Consider the following 25,061-nt stretch of genomic DNA (forward strand, 5'->3'; position numbering starts at 1 on the left):
CAAGCGGCGGGGTACACCCTGAACTGGTTGCTAGCCAATCGCAGGGCACATAAACAAACAACCATTCGCACTCACATTCACACCTATGGGCAATTTAGAGTCTTCAACTATCCTGCGCATGTTTTTGGGATGTGGGAGGAAACCGGAGTAGCCGGAGAAAACCCACGCAGGCACAGGGAGAACATGCAAACTCCACACAGGCGTGGCTGGATTTGAACCCTAGCCCTCAGAACTGTGAGGCAGATGTGCTAACCAGTCGGTCACCGTGCCGCTACCCTGCCGTTATATTGTTCCAAAAATATATATATTTTTTTAATTTTATGAAAAAAATCACCTTTTTTTTCTTTCAGTTTTAAAGCGTCCTGTTATATTGTGGGTCAAACTGTCCAATTAAAAATGATTTTTTTTTTGTAATTGTACAATATTTTTAATCACCTTTAATCCCGCTAAACTGACCTTGTAAAATCTAGATATTTGTTAAATTTAAAAAATGTATTATCGCTTTTTTTTACCCCTTTTATATTAATAGTAAAAATGACCAGTGGGGTCTGGTTAGAGCATCTGCCTCACAGCTCTGAGGACCGGGGTTCAATCCCTGGCCCTGCCTGTGTGGAGTTTGCATGTTCTCCCCGTGCCTGAGTGGGTTTTCTCCGGGCACTCCGGTTTCCTCCCACATCCCAAAAACATGCATGGCAGGTTAATTGACGACTCTAAATTGCCCATAGGTGTGAATGTGAGTGCGAATGGGTGTTTGTTTATATGTGCCCCGCGATTGGCCGGCAACAAGTTCAGGGTGTACCCCGCCTCCTGCCCGATGATAGCTGAGATTGGCTCCAGCACGCTCGTGACCCGAGTGAGGATAAGCGGCTCAGAAAATGGATGGATGGATGTTATATTGCGGGTCAAGTTGTCCCTTAAAAATAAATGTACAACACGTTATCATGTTTATATATTTATTATTTTAAGTTAGTTTAAAACCCTCCAGTTGTATTGTGGGGAGAAACATTTTTTTTTTACATATACAAAATGTGTTCTACCCTTTTTTGATTATACATGTAAAACATAAACAAAATAATAATAATGACACATTATTATCGACATTTGTCTTTTCGTTTGAACCCTCCTATTATACTGTGAGTCAAATTGACTAAACATCATGTTGTTGTTTTTTTAAAAATTCATTATACTGTACAACATTTCCGTTCCCTATTTTCTTTATATTTTGGGTCAAAATGACCCACAAACTTCCAGACTTCTTAAAAAAATGTGAACAAAAATGTAATCTTTTTTTTCTTTGTATGTTGCGGGTCAAATTTACCCCTAAAATTTTACATTTTTAAAATATAAAACTTCATATTATGGGTCAAAATGACCCATAAAAATCTATAGATTTTTTTAAATTGTGCATAATTTGTATCCCCCTTTTTGATTGAATGCTTCTGTTTTATTGCAGGTCAAATAAACAAATAAAATATTTTTACACTTTTTACATTTTATTTTAATGCACAAATATTTGAGGACACAATGTTTTCTGTTGGTCTTATTTTTGTTCTTTTTTTTTGTATTTTTTTTTATTTTGATGGTACTTGTCTATTTGAAGCACAGTCTTCAAATCTACTAAGGGAGATGACTGATGGACAGAAAGATGACTGACGCACAGAAAATGCAGGAACAATGGAACAATTGCAATGTGGCCATCAAATATTTGCATCTCACGGTGGACGAGGGGGACCCTCTTTTGTGTGAAGTGCATCAATCGAAGTTGCTTTATGTGCTCCTGGCGCTTTCCTGTTGTCTCGGCATGCAAACCAAACTTTGGCTGCCGTCTCTCTGGAAAGGCAAAAATCAGCTGAGCTCGGCATTTTCTCGCTGCTGTGACACAAAAGGCCAACGAATGGTCGCTGGCGGCAACCAATCGGCTTGGAGCTGCGCTGCTTCCATGTCCGGGAGCCGCTGGTCGGCGGGCGGGTGCCAGTCAGTCCCTAGGTGGACACCAAAGGATTGTGTGGGGAGGGGGAGGCAAAAAAGGAAGCTTCCAATTCTACCAATTGTGTATAAAAATGAAAGTGCCAGTGAGGATGATCTCACTTCACAATCAAATTCCAAAAAGCAGAGTTGATGAAAGGGCACAAATGAATGATTCTGAAGATTCCAAGGTAACCCCTCCGCATTTTATCGACTCAATCCATCACGTTGGAGGCCCGAGCAGGAGCGAAGACCAAATGGACGGCACAGGGATGAGCGTGGGGAGCAGGAAGGGGGTGAGGGTGACAGGAAAATACATGCCCCCCATCGACTGGGTTGGCGGACGAGGCCCAAATAAACCTCCAGTCTTCCCTATCTCTGGCGGACTTCCACCTGAGCCATTTGACCAGCCCGGGATGGATGGACCAGATGTCGGGGGGGACTTCCTTCAGGTTCCGCACAGGCAGACTGTGGAGGAGCTCAAGAGCTTCCTGAGGGATGTTCCGGCCCTCCAATCCGGAGGAAGCCCTTACTCCTACCTGCATGGGGGCAGCAGTGGTGGGCCTGGTAGACAGCGGGGAGATGTCAGCCCACAAAGAGCGTTCAGTACCTTCAAACCTCAGTCTGACGCTTCCAGAAAAGGGCCTGGATCAAGAGAGAGCTCTTCTATTCAACTGCCTCCCACCATGGATTCATCCAGCTCGTTCAGGCCTGACGCCAACACTATTAGGCAGTCAGAATTCCCAAGGCACACATGCAACAACAGCGGCTCCCGCGGAGAGACCAAAGCTCCTCATACAGGTTGGTAGTGACACATTTACCACTGGGATTTTGTAGATGTTTTGGATAAATGATTATGAATAGTCTTCAGACATGAGAGTTTGATCAGTCTAGTTCCTGATCAGAAGTCCTCTCAGTAGGACACTACGCAAATGGTTGGAACTCTTGTCCGCAGATAACGGAAACGAGAGCCTGGACACATCAGGGAGTCAAAGGTTCATCTCCAGCATGGAGACCATTAAGCAACAGATGGCCAGGGAGAACGTCAACTTTGTACGATTCGAGGCGACCGACCTGCATGGGGTGTCCAGATCCAAGACCGTGCCTGCCCGCTTCTTCCATGTAATCACCTCCATACATCCATCCATCAGTCATCCATCCATCATGATCCAACAATCCATTCACTCAACCATTCAAATATCCAGATATCTATCATCCATCCAACAATCCAGGCGTCCAGTCATCCATCCTTCATCCATCCATTCATGAAACAATCCATCAGTCCAAACAACAATCCATTATCTAACAATCTATCCATCTGTCCATTCTTCCATCCAACAATATTTATCCATCAATCTTCTGTCCATCAGTCCATCCATCCCTTCTTTTATCCAACAATCCATCCATCCATAGAACAATCCATACACCCATCGGTCCATCTAGCCACCCTTCCACCCAACGATTCATCCATCCAACAATCTAGCCATCCATCCATCTCCAACAATCCATCCATCCAGACTAGTCGCCAGTGATTTGTGTAAGAGGCACAAAAGCTTCACAAAAGCCCTCTGTATGACACTACATTAGTGACGCCCTCATTCATCTGTAAGAGTGTTGTTACAACATTCAAAGCGTTATTTTTTGGGTTTTGTATTTTCAGGAAAAGGCGGTGTATGGCATCCCGATGCCAAGAAGCTACTTGGAGCTGACGCTGAGTCCAAAGAGCAACGAGGTGGACCATGCCAACGCCGCCAACTTCAGCAGCGACATCCTCCTAATCCCGGACCTGTCCACCTTCCGGATCCTCCCGTGGGCCGAGCAGACAGCGAGGGTCATCTGCGACCCGTGCACGGTGACGGGCGGCCCGCTGCGGACGTCCCCTCGCCTCCTGGCCAAACAACTCCTGGGCCAGCTCCAGAGCCTGGGCTTCTCCCTGCACTCCTCCTTCACTTACGAGTGTTGTGTCCTGGGGGCGCCGGACCGCATCGGGCCCAAGACGTTGCTGTTTCCCGCCACCACGCTACTGGGAAACCATGACCTACCCTTCTTCCAGCAGCTGGTGGACGGCATGTACTGCATGGGCGCCGACGTTGACAGCATGGCCTCGGCCAGCGGGCCCGGCCAAATGGAGATCAACCTGAGGCCCGAGTTTGGTATCGCGGCGGCCGACAGCGCCTTCACCTTCCGCACCGGCATCAAGGTTAGAAGTTATTTCAATTCAATCAGTCAGCTTTATTTACAGACTCGGGGTCCAGGCATAGACAAACAGCATACACAATATAAAGCAAGAAGATACAGTACCAATATACAGATTATGGCCCGACCAATATTGTTTTTCTGAGCCCGATGCTGATTCTGATATTTGGCAGAAACAAAAAGATTATTGGCCAATTAGTTAAAAAATAAATAGAATAACTTCTTTTTTTTTTTATCTCAACGCTTACAAGAACAAAGATATGAATTACAGGCAGAACATTTGACTGTTTTGCAATACTCTGTCCTTCAGTATTTGTTCAAATTTACAACAGAGAGGAATTGTCAGATACAAAAACATGCCAAAAAAAGCATTAAGTGATGAATTTATCTTTAGACTTAGGCCAGAAATGTATGCAGTAAAAAAAGCAACATAGTGATGTAGTTACTGGCAAAACATTATTTATGCACGATGCCCTCGAACATTTCTTCATTATTTTCTTTGCCATGAAGTGATGACATCAAGAAAAAAAAGACGGTTTTCTCAGATGACACATTTAATCTTTGACAAAGATGCTTTTTAAATATATGATGCACAGAGAGCGTTAAACTGAAATGGGAGCAATGTTAACAGTAATAGTACAGAAAGTATTCAAACCCCCTTACATTTTTCACTCTTTGTTATATTGCAGCCATTTGCTACAATCATTTGTTCATTTTTTCCTCATTAATGTAGACTCAACACCCCACATTGACAGAAAAAAATGGAATTGTTGAAATCTTTGCAGATTTATTAAAAAAGAAAAACTGAAATATCCCACGGCCATAAGTATTCAGAGCCTTTGCTCAGTATTTAGTAGAAGCACCCTTTGGGAATGATGCAACAAGTTTTTCACACCTGGATTTGGGCATCATCTGCCATTCCTCCTTGCAGATCCTCTCCAGTTCTGTCAGGTTGGATGGTGAACATTGGTGGTTAAGGTTAAGGGGGCCTGAATACTTTCCGTATCCACTGTGTGTGTGTGTGTGTGTGTGTGTGTGTGTGTGTGTATACTGCATACCAGGTGATTGAAAAGTAACTCCCTATTTTTAAGTACTTGTAATTTATTTCTTAACTATAATTCTTGCAAGAAATGAACATGAGAAGAAAGTGTATTGGATGGAGTTTTATTGAAAATTCGATATGGGCGCCAGCATTAACCACCAGTTTCTCAAGCTGCCCGAGAACCGCAATAACTGATTTCACAAGGAACTCTTGTGGGATGGAAGACAACTTCTCGTATTCGCCCTTCAAGTTCTTCCAAAGTCGTTGGTTTGGTAGAATAGACTTGCTCCTTTAATCACGGAACATACACAAAAGAAAAAATTGAGAAAAATATTACAACATATGAATAAATTATAAGTATTTTAAAATAGGGAGTTACTTTTCAATCACCCTTTGTATATATATACACACGCGCATACATTGCATCTTAATGGACATATGAGATATGAGAGGATGAAGAGGGATGCAATTCACACAGAAGGATGTTCTGTCAGCCATGCATGTGAATTACTTCTTGCCCATCTCCACTACTACTACTACTACATCTCGACAGCATTCGCTGTTTCATGATAAAGTAAGAATATTGGCATTTCATTGGCAAAATTCCAGCCGATTGTGATTATTTGAGAAGGGCTAATATTATCCCTTTAATGTGTATTTTATTGACTGACCGATTCATCGGGCTCTAATACACATACAAAATCAGCAATTGAGGCCCACCCAAAACGTTGTGTAATTGCCAAAAGATGTCGAAACCTCCGGGTGAATCTGTTATTGGCTTGTCTAGCGATGTCTCCCAGAGATTATCCTGGTGAGAGTGCAAGCAATAGTTTGACCTCCCAGGTCGTCCTCCATCATAAACAAGATCATAGTTCACAGGGCACGCCTGTGTCACAGTGCCACAGACTACTGAGTTTCACTGATTCAACGAGTGCAGGCCTGATGGCAATATAGCTCATGCACTTTTTCTTTCAAATGTTTTTATTTTTGCACTCATGGCACTGCCGATTTGACAGTTTTAAGGGTAAATAAATGTTTGGGCAAATAAGTTAGAGGCGTGTCTGAGTGAATTGGATAACTTAACGTTTCAAACACATAGACAGGGTTTCATTTCATCTCGATCAGTGGCTCCAAATATTTTACACAGGCTCTCCAAGTACCAACATGAAAATACAGAAATATACGAGGCCTCAGTGTTCATAAAAAACATGGCATATGTTGTATTTCAAAAAGCTGTATTCAATATTGTAAACCACTGTAACATGCACGGTGTGAAAATTAACACTGCTTGAAATATATGTACTGAAATGATTGCACGCAAGTTAAATGAAAAGGGTACCTAAGTAAATGTTTGAAAACAGTTCTAAAATAGTAGTGCAAATTTATGAATGTCAGTTAAATACAACTGAAGTTATTTTACAAATGTACTGTAAAAAACAAAAACAAAGCTTAAGCCACTGTAACATTATGCACATTTAATTCAGTGATTCTTTCATCTACCCCTAGAGGACGTCCACATATCACCAATGCTACTTGGACTACACTTTGAGAAACGCTGAGGAGAACTTAATGACTTTTAGAAGGTGGACGGATTTTACATACCTACCTTTTACAACCCCAGTTCCAATGAAGTTGGGACGTTGTGTTAAACATAAATAAAAACAGAATACGATGATTTGCAAATCATGTTCAACCTATATTTAATTGAATACACTACAAAGACAAAGAAGATATTTAATGTTCAAACTGATAAACTTTATTGTTTTGAGCAAATAATCCTTAACTTAGAATTTTATGGCTGCAACCGGTTCCAAAAAAGCTGGGACAGGCTCATGTTTACCACTGTGTTACATCGTCTTTTCTTTTAACAACATTCAATAAACGTTTGGGAACTGAGGACACTAATTTTTGAAGCTTTGTAGGTGGAATTCTTTTCCATTCTTGGTTGATGTACAGCTTCAGCTGTTCAACAATCCGGGGTCTCCGTTGTCGTATTTTACGCTTCATAATGCGCCACACATTTTCAATGGGAGACAGGTCTCGACTACAGGCAGGCCAGTCTAGTACACGCACTCTTTTACTACGAAGCCACGCTGTTGTAACATGTGCAGAATGTGGTTTGGCATTGTCTTGCTGAAATAAGCACGGGTGTCCATGAAAAAGACGTTGCTTGGATGGCAGCATATGTTTCCCCAAAACCTGTATGTATCTTTCAGCATTAATGGTGCCTTCACAGATGTGTAAATTACCCATGCCATTGGCACTAACACAGACCCATACCATCACAGATGCTGGCTTTTGAACTTTGCGTCCATAACAGTCCGGATGGTTCTTTTCCTCTTTGGCTCGGAGGACACGACGTCCACACTTTCCAAAAACAATTTGAAATGTGGACTCGTCGGACCACAGAACAGGCTCGGGCCCAGAGAAGCCGGCGCCGTTTCTGGGTGTTGTTGATAAATGGCTTTTGCTTTGCATAGTAGTTTTAAGTTGCACTCACGGATGTAGCGCCGAACTGTATTTACTGACATTGGTTTTCTGAAGTGTTCCTGAGCACATGTGGTGATATCTCTTACACATTGATGTCGGTTTTTGATGCAGTACCGCCTGAGGGATCGAATATCACGGGCATTCAATGTTAGTTTTAGGCCTTGGCGCTTTCTCCAGATTCTCTGAACCTTTTGATGATATTATGAACCGTAGATGATGAAATCCCTAAATTCCTTGCAATTGTACGTTGAGGAACATTGTCCTTAAACTGTTCCGACTATTTTCTCACACACTTGTTCACAAAGAGGTGAACCTTGCCCCATCTTTGCTTGTGAATGATTGAGCAATTCAGGGAAGTTCCTTTTCTACCCACTCATGGCACCCACCTGTTCCCAATGAGCCTGTTCACCTGTGGGATGTTCCAAACAGGTGTTTGATGAGCATTCCTCAACTTTTTTGCCACCTGTCCCAGCTTTTTTGGAACGTGTTGCAACCATAAAATTCTAAAAACAACGAAGTTTATCAGTTTGAACATTACATATCTTGTCTTTGAAGTGTATTCAATTAAATATAGTTTGAACATGATTTGCAAATCATTGTATTCTGTTTTGATTTATGTTTAACACAACGTCCCAACTTCATTGGAATTGGGGTTGTACTGTGGTCGACTATAATCTTGTATTTTTTCAACTAAAACTAGACTAAAACTAAAACAATTTAGATGACAAAATTCTGATTATAATTACATTTTAGTCAAAAGCCTAAAACTAAATTAAAATGTACTGTTAAAAAAAATGAAACCTGGAGGATCTTTTGTTTGAAAGAGAAAAAAAAAGTCATTTTCACTCAAGCCCCTACTGGAGATGAGAATGCTGAGTAAGCTTACCAGCTCCTCTTACATCTTGTGGTATTTTTCAGTATTTTATTTTTTTATATTTAGTGAATGGCCGATTCATTTCCCCCACTGGCCTACTTGGCGGCGCACCGAGAATGACGTCGCAGAAATGACAGCACAGAAATTACGCATTTTACTGAGCATGTATGTATGTATGTATGTGTGTATGTATTTATGTATGTATGCATGTACAGTATGTATGTATGTATGTACATTATGTTTTTGTCTATATCTGTTTGCACTTGACTGGATAATTTATCTTTAAGGTAATGGTAAAAGGGTCGGAATGAAATAAGTTTGACTTCTTTGTACTACTTTTCGGATGGGCAGTACAGGGTGGTTAAGTATGAAATATTTATGTTGGAATTTTTAAAATGTCTTTGTTGTTTTTGTACTGCATGTTGGAAATAAAATAAAAGGAGCTGGCCCGCAAACACAGCTACATTGCAAGCTTCTTCACGGACGACGGCCTCTACAATGCCGGCGTTCTCTCCCACAGCCTGTGGGATGTCAACGGACGCCGTAGCCTGTTCCAAAGCGGGGAGAAGGCAGCGGGTGAGTTGTCTGAAATGGGCCGCAAGTGGTTGGCCGGGCTCCTGACTCACTCGGCTGCACTCAGCTGCCTCATGTCGCCGGGCCTTGGGTGCCGGAGCCACATGGCCAAGTCCGTCAAGGACCCCAAGCGGATGCTGTATGCCACCTACGGTTTCAATGACAACAGCAGCTCCTTCAACGTCAAGTCCCACGGGGGGCGTGAGACCCACATCGACAACAAGTTGGGCTCGGCCATGGCCAACCCATATGTGGTTCTGGCGGCCACTGTCGCCGCCGGACTAGATGGCGTCCGGCGCAACCTGAGCATTGAGGGTGGCGTCCACAAGGCGCCCAGTCAACAGAAGGACTACGCCATTCCTGTAAAACTGGATGATGCCCTGGAGGCCCTGGGCGAGGACCACGTCATCCGCAGTGCCCTGGGGGAGCCTTTTGTCCAGTATTTCATCGCCATGAAGAAGTTTGAGATTGAGACCCAGGAACTGGATGACGAGAGGAACAAATGCCTAGAGTACTTTATCTAGAATGTTGCCACACGTTTCCATGATCAAATTAAAGCATAAGACATTGTTTTTAAATGGATATATTACTGCAACTGTATTACAGGTAACAAATAAAGGTGAAGTGGTACGCTAATGTGGAAAACGTGTTCTTATTTTACAGCTTGAAAGTGAAAGTGACTTTTAGAGAACATGTCGTGCATATATCTTTCACTGGTAAAAGGCAGAGGTGGGAGTAAGTCACACTGTATGTTGTTCAATCAGCAGAGCAGAGAATCTCTGTGTGCGGTATAGCCATCTATCCATCCATCCATTTTCCGTCCCGGTTATCCTCACGAGAGTCGCGGGCGTGCTGTAGCCTATCCCAGCTATCTTCGGGCGAGAAGCCGGGTACACCCTGAACCAGTCGCCAGCCAATCGCAGGGCACAAATAGACAAACAACCATTCACACTCACATTGACATCTACGGGCAATCTAGAGTCCTCAATCAACCTACCACGCATGTTTTTGGGATGTGGGAGGAAACCGTAGTGCCCGGAGTAAACCCACCCAGGCATGGGGAGAACTTGCAAACTCCACACAGGCAACGCCGGATTTGAACCCGCGTCCTCAGAAGTGTGAGGCAGATGGGCTAACCAGTCGACTACCGTGCCGCCTATGCAGGAGATGATTATGTAAATTAGCCCCACTGTTACGTCACAAGATCTTGATCAAAGACACCATTTCAAATCAGGGTCGGATAACAAAAAGAATGACTTGTTTAATTTCACACTTAAAGGGTGTGGAGGGACTCAAGACATATATTTGCACAAGACATTCAAAAGTCACTTTTATACCATATCATTTACATGACCATATTACAAGCATCTTGACAACATTCTTCTTGTGGGGATCTATTTGTTCTTCCCAATGAGATTCCCAACCCGCTGCATGAATCGTCCCAGTCTGTTGTCGGTGCCACCTTGTGTTTGATGCGCCGTGTTGTCCAATGGCTGCCCTCTGTCTCCCCGCTTGGCTTTGTCCAGAGGGACACTAGAACGGAGCAGGTACTCGTAGCGACTGTAGCCTTTCTCTTGCCGGCTCTCGTAGGCCGCCTTTTCCTGTTCTTCCAAATTTTCCTGGGAGCCTTGCGGCTTCGGCTTCCGTTTGCTGGAGCGCTGAGAAGATAATCGGTGGAAGGTGAACGAAGACTTTGGCTTTTCGGTCTCTACTGCGGACGTGCTGATGGAATTTTGGCTGGTTCGGTGCTCGATGGTGGAAGCTTTACCCACGGGAGACACCCGCAAATTTGAGCCAGGAGAGTTCTGAGATCTCACCGAGGCCTTTCTTTGTAGAGACCTCTCTTCCTTCTTGGAAGCATTCTTTTCCTCTGAGCTTTTCGTCCTGGTGGAGTTCTTCCGCTGAAGCGTCAAATCCTCCTTCTGAGGATTTTTCACCTCAGAGGTAGTTAAGGTCTTTGGAAAAGTTTCCTCCTCATGGGGAGGAGACTTCTTCACTTCTTGAGGTCCTGACTTTTTGTCACTCGATTGCATTTTGGAAGTCTTGTCTTCATTTCTGTTGTTTCTGTCTTTGAGAATATCAGCATTATTGACAGGATTACTGCAAACTTCTTTCTCCTCAGGGATTTCGATCAAGGACTCCATGGTTCTGGGGCGCTGGATACCGCCGGGGTACTTGAGGGACGGGTCTTTGAGCTTGTCCTCCAGGTGGGTGGCCGAAGTGGTCCTGGCAAGAGGCTCATACATTGGTGTCATCTTTTGCTCTGGACTCGTTTGAATGTCGAAGTACGAGGTGGAATGGTACCTGTCATCCTCCTGGTTTGAATTGAGGCCTTTGTGGTTGGCGGCTTCAGGGCTGCCCGTCTCCTGCGCCAAATTTTGCCTTACGTCAAGACCTCTTAATGAAGATTTGAACATGGGTCTATCCAGAGTTTGGTACATGGATCGCAGAGACTCTTGGCTCTGCCTGAGATTGTTGTACTCCTGTAAACTGAGTCTCTTGTGGGGGATCTCGTCCAAGCGGGACTTGATGTCTCTGAACCTGTTGTGAATCCCCTGTGGCTGGAGCTCGTTCAGGCCCGAGCGGCTGCTGTATGGCGAAGTCAGCGGGGACAAGGCGTCGCATGATCCGTCAAGGTTAACCTGGCTGTTCAGGTAAGTGGCCATCTTCCACCTGTGGAGTGATGTTTCAGAGTTGAACGGAATCAAATTCTGGTCAGGACCGTAGCGACTTTGGTGTCGAATATGCTGGTGAGACAACCTGTTGGGCACCAGCAGGCTAGAACCTGTCCTGTCCGGAACAACAGGCACTCCTATGTCTTTGGTTCCCATTCTCAATCGAGTCAAGGGGTTTAACTTCTGCAGGTCGCCACCAAAACTGTGTCCCCTCGTCATGTGGTCGGGAAAGTGTGACAGATGCAGGCGGTCCTGTATGCTGAGGCCCCTGGTCATGATGGCGGAGGCGTCTAAGAGATCGTCCTGTGCCAAACCCCTCAAGCCGCGCGTCCCTCGGGGTCTCCCGTGAATTTGATGCAGGAAAAGTTGACTGGAGTTTGGACTGCGTAGGAGCGTCGCGTCTCTTAGGTACTTCACGCGCGAATGCTCTTGCTGTAGCGCTTCAGGAATGGTCGAGCGAGCATAGAGGCGGCGGAACTCTTCATCGTAGGAGCTCACCAGCTGACCAGTGACCACCAACACCATGCTCACGTTGATCTTCTCAAAGGACCACGTGTAGCTGGGAAGGGAATACTGTGGTTACCTCCTTGAGCTACAGTGAATCCCCGCCAAATGACAATTTCACCTATTTGTGTTTTTTTTCTTCTGTGGAATCCATCCTTAGCTATTTTCTAAGGCGGCTATCTTTCTATATGTTACGACATCAACTGTTAGCATGATAGCAATTAAGCTATTCTCTTCCAAAAGAGTACCTGACCACTAGGCAAGATGTAAAATCCTTATCGATCTCGCCTCTGCGCTTTCTCTACTCAGGTTCATACATTGCTATATGTTAGCATGCCAACTGTTGGCAAGTTAGCAGTTGACCAATTCACATTAGAAATATCACATGACTAAAAGGCATACTGTAAACTCCTCGTAGTGTATTATGTACTCAAGTCACTATGTAGCTAGCTACATGTTTACGTACCAACTGTTAGCATGTTACCATTTAAGCTCCTCTGAAATAGTACCTGACCAAAGGGAGATATGTAAAATCTTTCTCAATGTGCTTTTGCGCTTTTAGCAACCAGGCCGCCATTATGCTGTATCTTGACATTACAACTCTTAGCGGGTTAGCGTTTGAGCTACTATATGTGCTTTTGCATTTACTGCACTCAGGCTGCTAGTTTGCTGTAAGGTAGCATACCAATTGTTAGCATTTGAGGTATTCTCTTTCGAAAGAGAACCTCAAACAAGAAATGATAAGTGCACATCAATCTGTCTCAGTGTGTTCTCTATTTTGGATCCTCTCTTGCCATGTTAGCGTACCAACACTTAGCATAGCAGAGCATTTGATCAATTCACTTTCGAAATAGTACCTGACCAACAGGGCATAATGTAAAATCCTTATCTACCTGCCTCTGTGTTGTCTAGTCAGCTTGCTGTCTCGCTATATGTTTGCATACCAACGGTCAGCATGTTAGCATTTAATCAGTTCTCACTGGGGAGAACACATTGTAGAGTGAAGTGCTCCTCACCTGTATGTTCCGTACAAAACGCTGCGACAGTCCACCAAGATGAATCGCTGCTCCAAGCCACCGTGAAACTTGACGCCGGACTGACAACGATACTGCTGACCTCGCACCGTCCGCACGCGAATGTTCTGGTGGCGACAACCACAGGGCGTGATACAACAGCAGCAGCAACAACAAGAATAACAGCATGTTCACTTGTTCCTTTTGCCATGCTACTGGAGTATCTCTGATGAGCTCACAGTGAGAAATATTTCATTGTCAACCACTTCTCTGTAGACTATTTATAGAAACTGAGTTATTTTGCCACACACAATGCAGCTGACTATTCTTGCTGCTGTTTTTTGTATTTACATAAAATATTATTTCAAGCTCAACTGCTTCTATATACAAACCCCAATTCCAATGAAGATAGAACATTGTGTAAAACGTAAATGAAAACAGAGTACAAAGATTTGCAAATCTTTTTCAACCAATATTCAACTGAATACACTACAGACATATTTAATGTTCAAACTGATCAACTGATTATTTTTTTTGCAAATATTCACTCATTTTGAATTTGTATTCTATCCATCCATCCATTTCCATCCATTTTCTGAGCCGCTTCTCCTCACTCGGGTCGTGGGCGTGCTGGATCCTATCCCAGCTATAGTCGGGCAGGAGGCGGGGTCGCCAGCCAATTGCAGGGCACATACAAACAAACAACCATTTACACTCACATTCACACCTACGGGCAATTTAGAGTCTTCAATTCATGCATGTTTTTGGGATGTGGGAGGAAACAGGAGTGGCCCGGAGAAAACCCACGCAGGCACGGGGAGAGCATACAAACTCCACACAGACGGGGCCGGGGATTGAACCCCGCTCCTCAGAACTGTGAGGCTGACGTTCTAACCAGTCGCCACCGTGCCTTGTATTCTAGTCATTCATTGTATTTGCAATGTGCAGATTGTTGGGTCTTAGTGGAGTTCCCTGTCGTTTCTTCAAGACCAAATGTGCTGCCTGATGTTTTATCGAAGTCGAGGGCTGAGCGTTTGCTCTGTCGAAGTCCATGCTGCCTGACAGGAAAATCCGGACACGCCGCAACTAACGCGGAGCATTTGTTGCTTTCTTTTACTTTACGACTAGAAAGCTGTGGTATGGAGTTCACAATGAACCTCGAGGGGTGCTTTTGGCCATGTTAGTCGGCCATTTTGGTTCAAAGTGGACATTTACGGCTCATTTTGGACTTTAAAGATGAATTAGCCCGAGATGTTTTGTCCAATTGCTACTGAATTTGAAGCATGTATACTAGTGGCATCGTGACAAGTGGCCACCATCTTTGTGGAATTTTCTAAAATAAGTAAATAAATAAATAAAAAAACAGTGAGTCCCAGCCCTGGAACAATGAGTCATCACAGATACAGTAATCCTCCGAGGTTCTTGCGTCATGGTTCCGTGATATTGTAGATTTTTATTATAGTTGTTACTCTTTAATCTTTTATACTGTTTGGACAATATTTTTGTGGTATCCATTGCGCTTGATCTCTATCACTATATTACGTGTTTAGGCCTGCCACGATAGAAAATTCTTTTAAGAACAATATATTTTCCCCACAACTTTCACGATAAACAATCGTATCGTTGATGCTTTTTTGTGCCACTGACATAATGATATAATAACATAATAAAGACTTGTACACATATTACAAATTCTGCCCTAGTTATCAAACATATGTGCACAACTGTGTAATGTTCTCTCATTTACGAAATACAAGTGGGGCTGCATTTCACAATAAGAGGAAGTAAATAAAAATAGAAAGTTATATGTGTTCAAAAAAAGAGCTGAACTTAAAAAGAAAAAGTTTGAGTTTCCCCTTTCCTGTTTGACATTTGACACAACAGTGACGTCTCAAAACAATGTTACATAGATTAATTTAACAAATCTTAATTTATGTTTGTTCAAAACCTTTGTTTTGGTTCATAATGACGTTTCACATATTCCAGTATATGCACTTTTAATAAAAGCTCCCAGTGGGAACTTTCGATTTAACAGCCTCTGTGCATCTTCACTTAGCATTTTGTGACATATTAATACATTAGGTTCATGGCTGTGCATTTATGATCTTAGACCAGCTGACTAGGAACAAGACAAATATTCTTTGTACTTGTATTACAAGTTTTGGAAGTGTTCAATTTGTTCCAACTAAAATGAAGAAACCTCAAGATAGAAAAAGATTTCCTTTATCTCCCTTCACCTAAACCCTCCTCCCTCCCATGCGGGTACATGATGATGATGGATTTTACTCGGATTCCTCTCTGGCCACATTTGCGACGTTTTTCACCTACTTGACTCAAACTTCAGCCACTTACAGATGATCAGATTGGCCATATGTGAGTACACTGAGCAAAAAGCACACTGTATGTACCTTTATGGTTGCCTTATACTGTCCTTGTCACAGTATATATATAAAAAAAAAAAAGCTACACATTCCACGGTACTCGTAATTAAAAGAGACACTGCAGCGCTAACGTTATGTTAGTAAAGTAGACTAACGTTAAGATCACCGATTTGGAACATTGCAGTATTTTTGACTCTTTGAATTGGGGAATCCGTCGCAATTTCAGCCCGTAGAAGCTATTGGGCGATATTCTTTAACAGAAACTTGCCAGCCAATCAGAGAAGGGGTTCCCTGAGTAGCAGATGAAACAAAACAGTTGAGGAGATATGTTGAGAAATAATCAAGTTACAATGTTTTACTATAATTTGAAGGAATTTTTTTTTTTTACAGATTTTCTATCGGCAATATCACAGAAAAAGTTCCCCAAAACGGGCATTTTCATCCACAGAAAAAAACTCAGTTTCTCCGGAACCCATCATCCGCTTTTGGCACATTGTGTACTCAGGTTGAAGTGGCTGTTCCAACCAGACTGAGCATTTGGAGAGAGTGTCATTCTGGGGAATTCTTGTCACATCGCTAATACTAGACAGATTGATGACACTCAGTTACGGAGGATTTTCTTTTTTGAGGAAAATTCAGCCCTCCAAGCCGGTCTCACTTAGCAACATGAAACTTGGTTGACGTGTATCACGAGTAGACCCACCCAAAAGTCTCGCCTGAAAAGACATAGGAAGTCTCCCATTTTGGTTTGAAGCTCCCATTTTAGGGTAAATTAGCCCACTTTCCCAAAATCCAATAACTCTGCTAATAAAGTCAGTTTCACTTAGCAACATGTAATTGGGTAGACGTGTCTATCATAAGTAGACCCACAAAATGTCTCGAGAAGTTCGAAAGGACAGAGGAAGTCCGCCATTTTGGTTTTAAACAGCCAATTTAGGGTCATTTTGACCATTTTCCCAAAAGTCTAAAAACATAGCTTGTGATGATTTTGAAAATTCAGCCCCGACGCAAATGTCTATCATGAGTAGAAGCACAAAAATGTCTTGAGAAGCCATGCCTGAAAAGACATCGGAAGTCTGCCATTTTGGTTTTAAACAGCCATTTTAGGGTCATTTTGGCCATTTTCCAAAAGTAACACCTCAGCTTATAATGTTTTGGAAAATGAAGCCCCGTAAGTCAGTTTCACATGGCATGTCTATCATCAGTAGACCCACAAAAAGGTCTCAAGAAGCCATGTCTGAAAAGATATAGGAAGTATTGAAGCAGCCATTTTAGGCTCAATTGGCCATTTTTCCAATAGACTATTAACTCTCAATAATAATAATACATAATAATATCAAATTTATATAATTTAATCATAAAATTATGCCCCCAAAGCCAGTTTTACTTAACATGAAATGTCCATCATGAGTAGACCATAAGCCATCGTTGAAAAGACTTAAGGTTGGATTCAGGTCGTTTCAAACATGACTTATGTACAAATATGTAGTGCGTATGTGTGCCAGGACAGCTGTCAATCAAATTTGAACTGTTTGACACAGGGCAGCTGTGATAGGCACCTTAAGGTCTTGGATGTTGACGCCCGCCCTGTGCGACATGGCGTGGAAGCTGCTAAAGTGCCCCTCGTCTAAGAGGATGTAGACCACCACCCCCCGCAGCGTGGCACCGAGGACTTCCTTAAAAATGTCCACGTCTGTGAAGACGTCCATTGCTAGGGCGACTACCTGGACACACAGTGAGTATGTGAAAAGATGAGTTTTTATTCTGTGGATCATTCAAAATAGCAACGCATGTTACACATTCATGACTTCTAAGAAAGTCTAACTTCATGTTCATAAACTGTTTATTACACATTAAATAGCAATAATTACACATTAGCTACACGATTATCACAAGTTGAACTTCATGTTTAATAAATTATTTACTACACATGAAATGGTTAGAAGCTCTAAAAAAAATATGGAAGTTCATGTTTAATAAACTGTTCATTACCCATGTATTACTTGCTTATAAGACCTGTAAACGTTGAAGTCCATGTTTAATAAAATGTTCAAAGTGGAAAATTCTTTTGTTAAATGATTTGTTACACATACATTTCTTTATTATAAGTGCTATAAAAATAACCGTATTTTACATAACCGTTTGTTACACATTAATGACCTGCTTAAATGCTCCAAAACGTTGAATTTGGTGTTAAATAAAGGGTTTATTCAACAGTAATTGCATAAATGTATGCTCTAAAAAGTTGAAATGCATGTTTAATAAACTATGTATTATATATTAATTCCTCCCAATAAAAGTTGAAGTTCATGTTTTATAAACTGTTACTGTTACGTATGACCATGTAAATGTTGTCATGGTGACGCTAAACGACAGAAAGACCCGGTGCGCTCACCTGCTTGGCGTCCTGGATTTGCTTGCGGACCACCTCCTTGATGGTGGGCGTGTTGGCCCTGGGCGGGTGGAAGAGTAAACTGATGCTCGTGTCCTGGTCCTCCAAAGCCACCTCAGGCCAGCCCAGATCCAGGTCGGGCACCTCCTCGTCCGACTCCAGGGGGAAGTAAGTGGACAGGCCCGGCTTGCCTCCAACCCCGGGGCCTCCGGGGTGCCGCCCCTCCACATCATCGTCGTCTTCCTCTACCAGGGGTGCCTCGGCGTTCTCCAGGATGAAGTGGATCTCCCTCTCTGACAGGAAGTGGCTGATCTGCTCGGCCTGGAGGAAGTCGTTGTAGGCGTCCTTGCCTCCGCATAGCAGGGCGTAGATGGCCAGACGATAGGACTCCTTGTAGTGAGGATGGATGTAAAGAGGAGGATCGGTGTCCTTCAGAGCAGACAAGCCTGACAACACAGACTGCTTGGATGCCATCACGTCTGCAAGGCCACTCTACCAAGTCTACTATCTCTCCAGTCTAGAAATCTAGTCCTCCGAGTCCACTCTACGAAGTCTACAATCTTCCAAGTCAACAAGTTCCGTCTATAAAGTTTTCAAGTACACTGTACCAAGTATTGAAGTCCACACTACCAAGTCTACAATCCTCCAAGTCAACTATGCCAAGTCCACTTTATCAGGGCTACAATTGTCCAAGTCAACTCTACCAGGGCTACAATCGTCCAAGTCTACAAGTCCACTCTCCCAGGTCTACAATCTTCCAAGTCTATTACAGCAAGTCCATAAATCCATCTTAACCAAATCTTCAATCTTCCAGGTCATCTATGCCAAGTCCACTTTACCACGGCTACAGTTGTCCAAGTCCACTCTACCAGGGCTAGAATCATACAAGTCTACCACACCAAGTCCATCAGTCTAATCTACTAAATCTTTAATCTCCATGTCGACTACGCCAAATCCAGTCTAAAACAGCTACAATTGTGTACAAGTCCACTCTGTCAAGACTACAAGTCCACTCTACCAGGTCTACAATCTTTGATGTCCAAAAGTCTTTTCTACCAAGTCTACAATCTTCAAAGTCTAAAAGTCCACTCTACCAGGTCTCTCAAGTTTGCAGATGCACTCTAACAGGTTGACAATCTTCCAGGTCCAGGAGAGCACTCTGTGTAGTCTATGCTATGAAGTCTACAAGTACAATCTACCCGGTCTACAATCTTCCAAGTGTACAACTCCAGTCTATCAAGTGCATTCTAAGTCTACAAGAGCACTCTACCAAATCTATAATGTTTGCAAGTTCACCCAACAAAGGCTACGGTCATCCAGGTATACGAGTTCAATATATTAAGTCTAAAAGTCTTCTCCTCCAAGTCCACAAGTCCAGTGCGCTCTATCAAGTCTCCATGTCCACTCTACCAGGGCTGCATCCATTGTCCGGGTATATAAGTCCATGCTATATAAGTCCACTCTACCAAAACTATGTCTATTCATTCCAGGCCACAAGCCCACTCTCCCGCTCATATTTGATCAAAAACAAATTTTTTTGAAGATAAAAATCTGACAAGATTGAAGATGTATTTTCTAGAGTTGTTTTTTAAATAGTAATTTTTTTCAAGAAGTCATTAAAAAAAGAAAAAAGTAGTTACCTTACGATAATAGTCATGTTTGTTAGGTTAAGATTAAAAAAAAAAACAACAACAACAATTCAAAGTAAGTCCTATTTTTCAAGAAAAAGTCTGCAGTTCTACTCGTCAACTTTACCAAGTCCACTCTACAAAGTCTACTCATTCAAGGACAAGTCCACTCCTCCAAAGTCTAGATATCAATACTTCCAGTTCAACACCTGAAGTGTCCAAGTCCACTTGATCATCCTCCATTTGATGTTGAAGATGAAGTTGAAGAAAAGTTATGTTCACATAGTCGTCATCCACATGAATGGGTTTCTTGATGACGGGAATCCTGCCGGTTTCTCCTTCCTTTATCGTCCTCTTCTCTTTGTCTCATGATATTTTTCTCCCTTCGACATCAAGCTAAACCGGCAGCTAACGCGTTGAGCAAAGACACCAGAACCGGTCGGTCCAGTGTGAGTAAACAACGCGAGGCGAGTCTTTCCCCAGGACACACGCTTTGCCACTTGCATGAACTTACATCTTGTTTGGGTCCGATTGGACTCGGCTTGGCTGGGAGGACTGGCAGAGTGCTGATGTCAAGTCCTGCATGGCGTCTTTCGACTGAGGTTGTGGATCACAACCTGTTGTACCTGCTACACAAACACATACACACACACGCATTCACAAGCCTCGCCCAGGGCTCTACCGGGAGCAGGTCTGTTCAGCCGGCAGGCCTGAGAGCCGACATTGCACAGCCCCAGACATGACATGGGAACATTCTTTGAAATTGTGGCCACGATATAGATATACGGTGTGCAAATGCTAATTTGTGTCCACAAAATGCTATAATGTGATCACCAAATACATATAACGTGTGACAAAATGCTAATTTGTGGCCAAGAAATTTGTATAACGTGGGCACAAAATGCTAAATTGTGGCTCCAAAACATTAAATTGTGGCTACTAAATACTAAGTTGTGGCCATGAAATGCTGAACTGTCACCAAAAATTTGTATTTTGTGGCCAAGACGTGTGTGTGCATAAAATACGACAACCCCAATTCCAATGAAGTTGGGACATTGTGTTAAACATCAATAAAAACAGAATACAATGATTTGCAAATCATGTTCAACCTGTATTTAATTTAATACACTACAAAGACAAGATATTTAATGTTCAAACTGACAAACTTGATTGTTTTGAGCAAATAATCATTAACTTCGAATTTCATGGCTGCAACACGTTCGCTAAAAGCTGGGACAGGCTCATGTTTACCACTGTGTTACATCACCTTTTCTTTGAACAACATTCAATAAATGTTTGGGAACTGAGGACACGAATTGTTGAAGCTTTGGAGGTGGAATTCTTTCCCATTCTTGCTTGATGTACAGCTTCAGCTGTTCAACAGTCCGGGGTCTCCATTGTTGTATTTTATGCTTCATAATGTGCCACGCATTTTCAATGGGAGACAGGTCTGGACTGGAGGCAGGCCAGTCTAGTACCTGCACTCTTTTACTATGAATCCAAGCTGTTGTAACACGTGCGGTATGTGGTTTGGCATTGTCTTGCTGAAATAAGCAGGGGTGTATTATGGACCGTAGATGATGAAATCCCTAAATTCCTTGCAATTGTACATTGAGGAACATTGTCCTTAAACTGTTTGACTATTTTCTCACGCACTTGTTCACAAAGAGGTGAACCTTGCCCCAGCTTTGCTTGTGAATGACTGAGCAATTCAGGGAAGCCCAATCATGGCACCCACCTGTTCCCAATGAGCCTGTTCACCTGTGGGATGTTCCAAACAGGTGTTTGATGAGCATTCCTCATCTTTCTCAGTCTTTTTTGCCACCAGTCCCAGCTTTTTTGGAACGTGTTGCAGCCATAAAATTCTACGGTATTGATTATTTGCTAAAACAATAAAGTTTAGCAGTTTGAACATTAAATATTTTGTCTTTGTAGTGTAGTGCAGCCGGGAGACGCAGTCTCTCCAGCATGTCCTGGGTCGTCCCCGGGGTCTCCTCCCAGTGGGACGTGCCCGGAACACCTCACCAGGGAGGCGTCCAGGAGGCATCCTAATCAGATGCCCGAACCACCTCAACTGGCTCCTCTCAATGTGGAGGAGCTACGGCTCTACTCTGAGCTCCGCCTGGATGACCGAGCTTCTCACCCTATCGCCCTCCCTATAAGGGAGAGCCCGGACACCCTGTGGAGGAAACTCATTTTGGCCACTTGTATGCGGGATCTTGTTCTTTCGGTCACGACCCACAGCTCGTGACCATAGGGGAGGGTAGGAACGTAGATCGACCGGTAAATAGAGACCTGCGCCTTTTGGCTTAGCTCCTTCTTCACCACAACGGACCGATACAAATTCCGCATCACTGCAGACGCTGCACCGAGCCGCCTGTCAATCTTCTTTTCCATTCTTTCCTCACTCGTGAACAAGACCCCAAGATACTTGAACTCCTCCGCTTGGGACAGGATCTAATCCCCGACCTGGAGACGGCACTCCACCCTTTTCCGACTGAGGACAATGGTCTCAGATTTCGAGGTGCTGATTTCCATCCCAGCCGCTTCACACTCGGGTGCGAACCGCGCCAGTGGGAGTTGGAGATCACGGCTTGATGAAGCCAACAGAACCACATCATCTGCAAAAAGCAGAGATGCAATACTGAGGCCACCAAACCGGACCCCCTCTACGCCTCGGCTGCGTCTCGAAATTATGTCCATAAAAGTTATGAACAGAATCGGTGATAAAGGGCAGCCTTGGCAGAGTCCAACCCTCACCGGAAACGAGTCCGACTAACTACCAGCAATGCGGATCAAACTCTGACACTGGTTGTACAGGGACCGACCAGCCCGTATCAGGGGATTTGGTACCCCATACTCACGAAGCACCCCCCACATGACTCCCCGAGGGACACAGTTGAACGCCTTCTCCAATTCCACAAAACACATGTAGACTGGTTGGGCGAACTCCCATGCACTCTCAAGGACCCAGCCGAGGGTGTAGAGCTGGTCCACTATTCCACGGCCAGGACGAAAACCACACTGCTTCTCCTGAATCTGAGTTTCGACTTCCCGACGGACCCTCCTCTCCAGCACCCCTACAGACCTTACCAGGTAGGCTGAGGTGTGTGATCCCCCTGTAGTTGTAACACACCTTCCGGTTCCCCTTCTTAAAAAGGGGGACCACCACCCCAGTCTGCCAATCCAGTGGCACTGTCCCCGATGTCCACGCGATGTTGCGGAGGAACAGGACAGCCCCACACCATCCAGAGCCTTTAGGAATCTCATCCACCTCTGGCGCCTCACCACCGAGGAGCTTTTTAACCACCTCGGTGACCTCAACCACAGAGATAGGAGAGCCCGCCTCAGAGATCCCAGACTCTGCTTCCTCATGAGAAGGCGTGTCGGTGGAATTGTGGAGGTCTTTGAAGTATTCTCCCCACCGACTCACAACATCCCGAGTCGAGTTCAGCAGTGCCCCATCCTCACTATACACAGTGTTGATGGTCTTCCCCCTTCTGAGACCCCGGATGGTGGGCTAGAATATCCTCGAAGCCGTCCGGAAGTCGTTCTCCATGGCCTCCCCGAACTCCTCCCATTTTTGCCTCAGCGACCACCAAAGCTGCATTCCACTTGGCCAGCTGGTACCTATCATCTGCCTTAGAAGTCCCACAGACCAAAAAGGCCCGATAGGACTCCTTCTTCAACTTGACGGCATCCCTCACCGCTGTCCACATTTGTGGCCATGATATTAAAAATAGTTGTTTATTATACATTTCAGATTTTCAGGCAGAGAATTCTAGAATTTCACCCCTTTCACAGAGGAGGCTGTCTGAGAAAATGGTGTTTTGCTAAATGAAATGACACAGTTTCTGTTTGATCCTGCTCGAGTGGATCTGACGCAGGTTTGCACTCTCTTTATACTGTATATGCACAGAAGGGTGGAGGAGCTAGCCCATTTAAAGATTTAAAAACAAACTTCACGTGGAAAACAAACAGACTTGGTGTTATTAATCATGACACATTGTTGATGGCCTTTTAAGTATGAGTTGAATCATGAGAGACCTTTCAGAAATATTAAACAATGACATTAAACATTTTAGAAATTAAAATGTCATGGTTCACAATGTCGAAGGGCTTCTTTAAATCCAGGAACACTGCTCTTACTAAATTTCCTTTATCCAGAGATTGTTTTCCAATGATAAACAGGTAGCTGCCTCTGTTGTCTGATATCTTAAACCAAACTGCAGAGGATGTAAAAATGATGTGTCTCTAAATAGTGTATAAGTTGATCAGAGACTACAGTGGGTACGGAAAGTATTCAGACCCCCTTAAAATCTTCACTCTTTTTATATTTGCAGCCATTTGCTAAAATCATTTAAGTTAATTTTTTCCCCTCAATAATGTACACAAAGCACCCCATATTGAAAGAAAAAAACGGAATTGTTGACATTTTTTGCAGATTTATTAAAAAGGAAAAACTGAAATATCACACAGCCATAAGTATTAAGACCCTTTGCTCAGTATTTAGTAGAAGCACCCTTTTGAGCTAATACAGCCATGACTCTTTTTGGGAATGATGCAACAAGTTTATCACACCTGGATTTGGGGATCCTCTGCCATTCCTCCTTGCAGATCCTCTCCAGTTCTGTCAGGCTGGATGGGGAACGTTGGTGGACAGCTATTTTCAGGTCTTTCCAGAGATGCTCATTTGGATTTAAGTCAGGGCTCTGGCTGGGCCATTCAAAAACAGTCACAGAGTTGTTCTGAAGCCACTCCTTTGTTATTTTAGCTGCGTGCTTAGGGTCATTGTCTTGTTGGAAGGTGAACCTTCGGTCCAGTCTGAGGTCCTGAGGACTCTGGAGAAGGTTTTTGTCCAGGATATCCCTGTACTTGGTCGCATTCATCTTTTCTTCGATTGCAACCAGTCTCCCTGTCCCTGCAGCTGAAAAACACCCCCACAGCATGATGCTGCCACCATCATGCTTCACTGTTGGGACTGTATTGGACAGGTGATGAGCAGTGCCTGGTTTTCTCCACACATGCCACTTAGAACAATTCCTATCTTGGTCTCATCAGACCAGAGAATTTTATTTCTCACCGTCTTGGAGTCCTTCAGGTGTTTTTTTAGCAGGCTTTCATGTGTCTTTCACTGAGGAGAGGCTTCCGTCGGGCCACTCTGGCATAAAGCCCCAACTTGTGGAGGGCTGCAGTGATGGTTGACTTTCTAGGACTTTCTCCCATCTCCCGACTGCATCTCTGGAGCTCAGCCACAGTGATCATTGGGTTCTTCTTTACCTCTCTTACCAAGGCTCTTCACCCCAGTTGCTCGGTTTGGCTGGCCGG

At 43.7% G+C, this 25,061-nt stretch overlaps 2 protein-coding genes across 3 annotated transcripts; one reads left to right on the plus strand and one right to left on the minus strand.

Annotated features, from left to right (window-relative positions):
* The first annotated feature begins 1,969 nt into the window (after window positions 1–1,969).
* lgsn (lengsin, lens protein with glutamine synthetase domain) lies at window positions 1,970–9,776 on the plus strand. The gene is made up of 4 exons (XM_061770247.1): window positions 1,970–2,766; window positions 2,921–3,087; window positions 3,626–4,165; window positions 9,008–9,776. Exons 1-4 carry the CDS (start codon window positions 2,061–2,063, stop codon window positions 9,662–9,664), a joined length of 2,070 nt encoding a protein of 689 aa, XP_061626231.1. The 5' UTR covers window positions 1,970–2,060; the 3' UTR covers window positions 9,665–9,776.
* A 600-nt stretch (window positions 9,777–10,376) lies between these two features.
* Window positions 10,377–24,009, minus strand: LOC133476612 (protein FAM83B-like). Of its 2 annotated transcripts, XM_061770236.1 has the most exons (4): window positions 18,109–24,009; window positions 17,273–17,437; window positions 13,336–13,460; window positions 10,377–12,374 (listed from the first exon to the last, which is right to left on the minus strand). In XM_061770236.1, exons 1-4 carry the CDS (start codon window positions 18,577–18,579, stop codon window positions 10,535–10,537), a joined length of 2,601 nt encoding a protein of 866 aa, XP_061626220.1. In that variant the 5' UTR covers window positions 18,580–24,009; the 3' UTR covers window positions 10,377–10,534. The 2 variants fall into 2 exon arrangements, with proteins under 2 accessions (XP_061626220.1, XP_061626221.1); XM_061770237.1 differs by lacking the exon at window positions 17,273–17,437.
* Between the last annotated feature and the right edge of the window lie 1,052 nt (window positions 24,010–25,061).

The sequence above is a fragment of the Phyllopteryx taeniolatus genome, chromosome 4, assembly GCF_024500385.1.
Source record: "Phyllopteryx taeniolatus isolate TA_2022b chromosome 4, UOR_Ptae_1.2, whole genome shotgun sequence".
In the NCBI taxonomy this organism is placed as follows: Eukaryota; Metazoa; Chordata; class Actinopteri; order Syngnathiformes; family Syngnathidae; genus Phyllopteryx; species Phyllopteryx taeniolatus.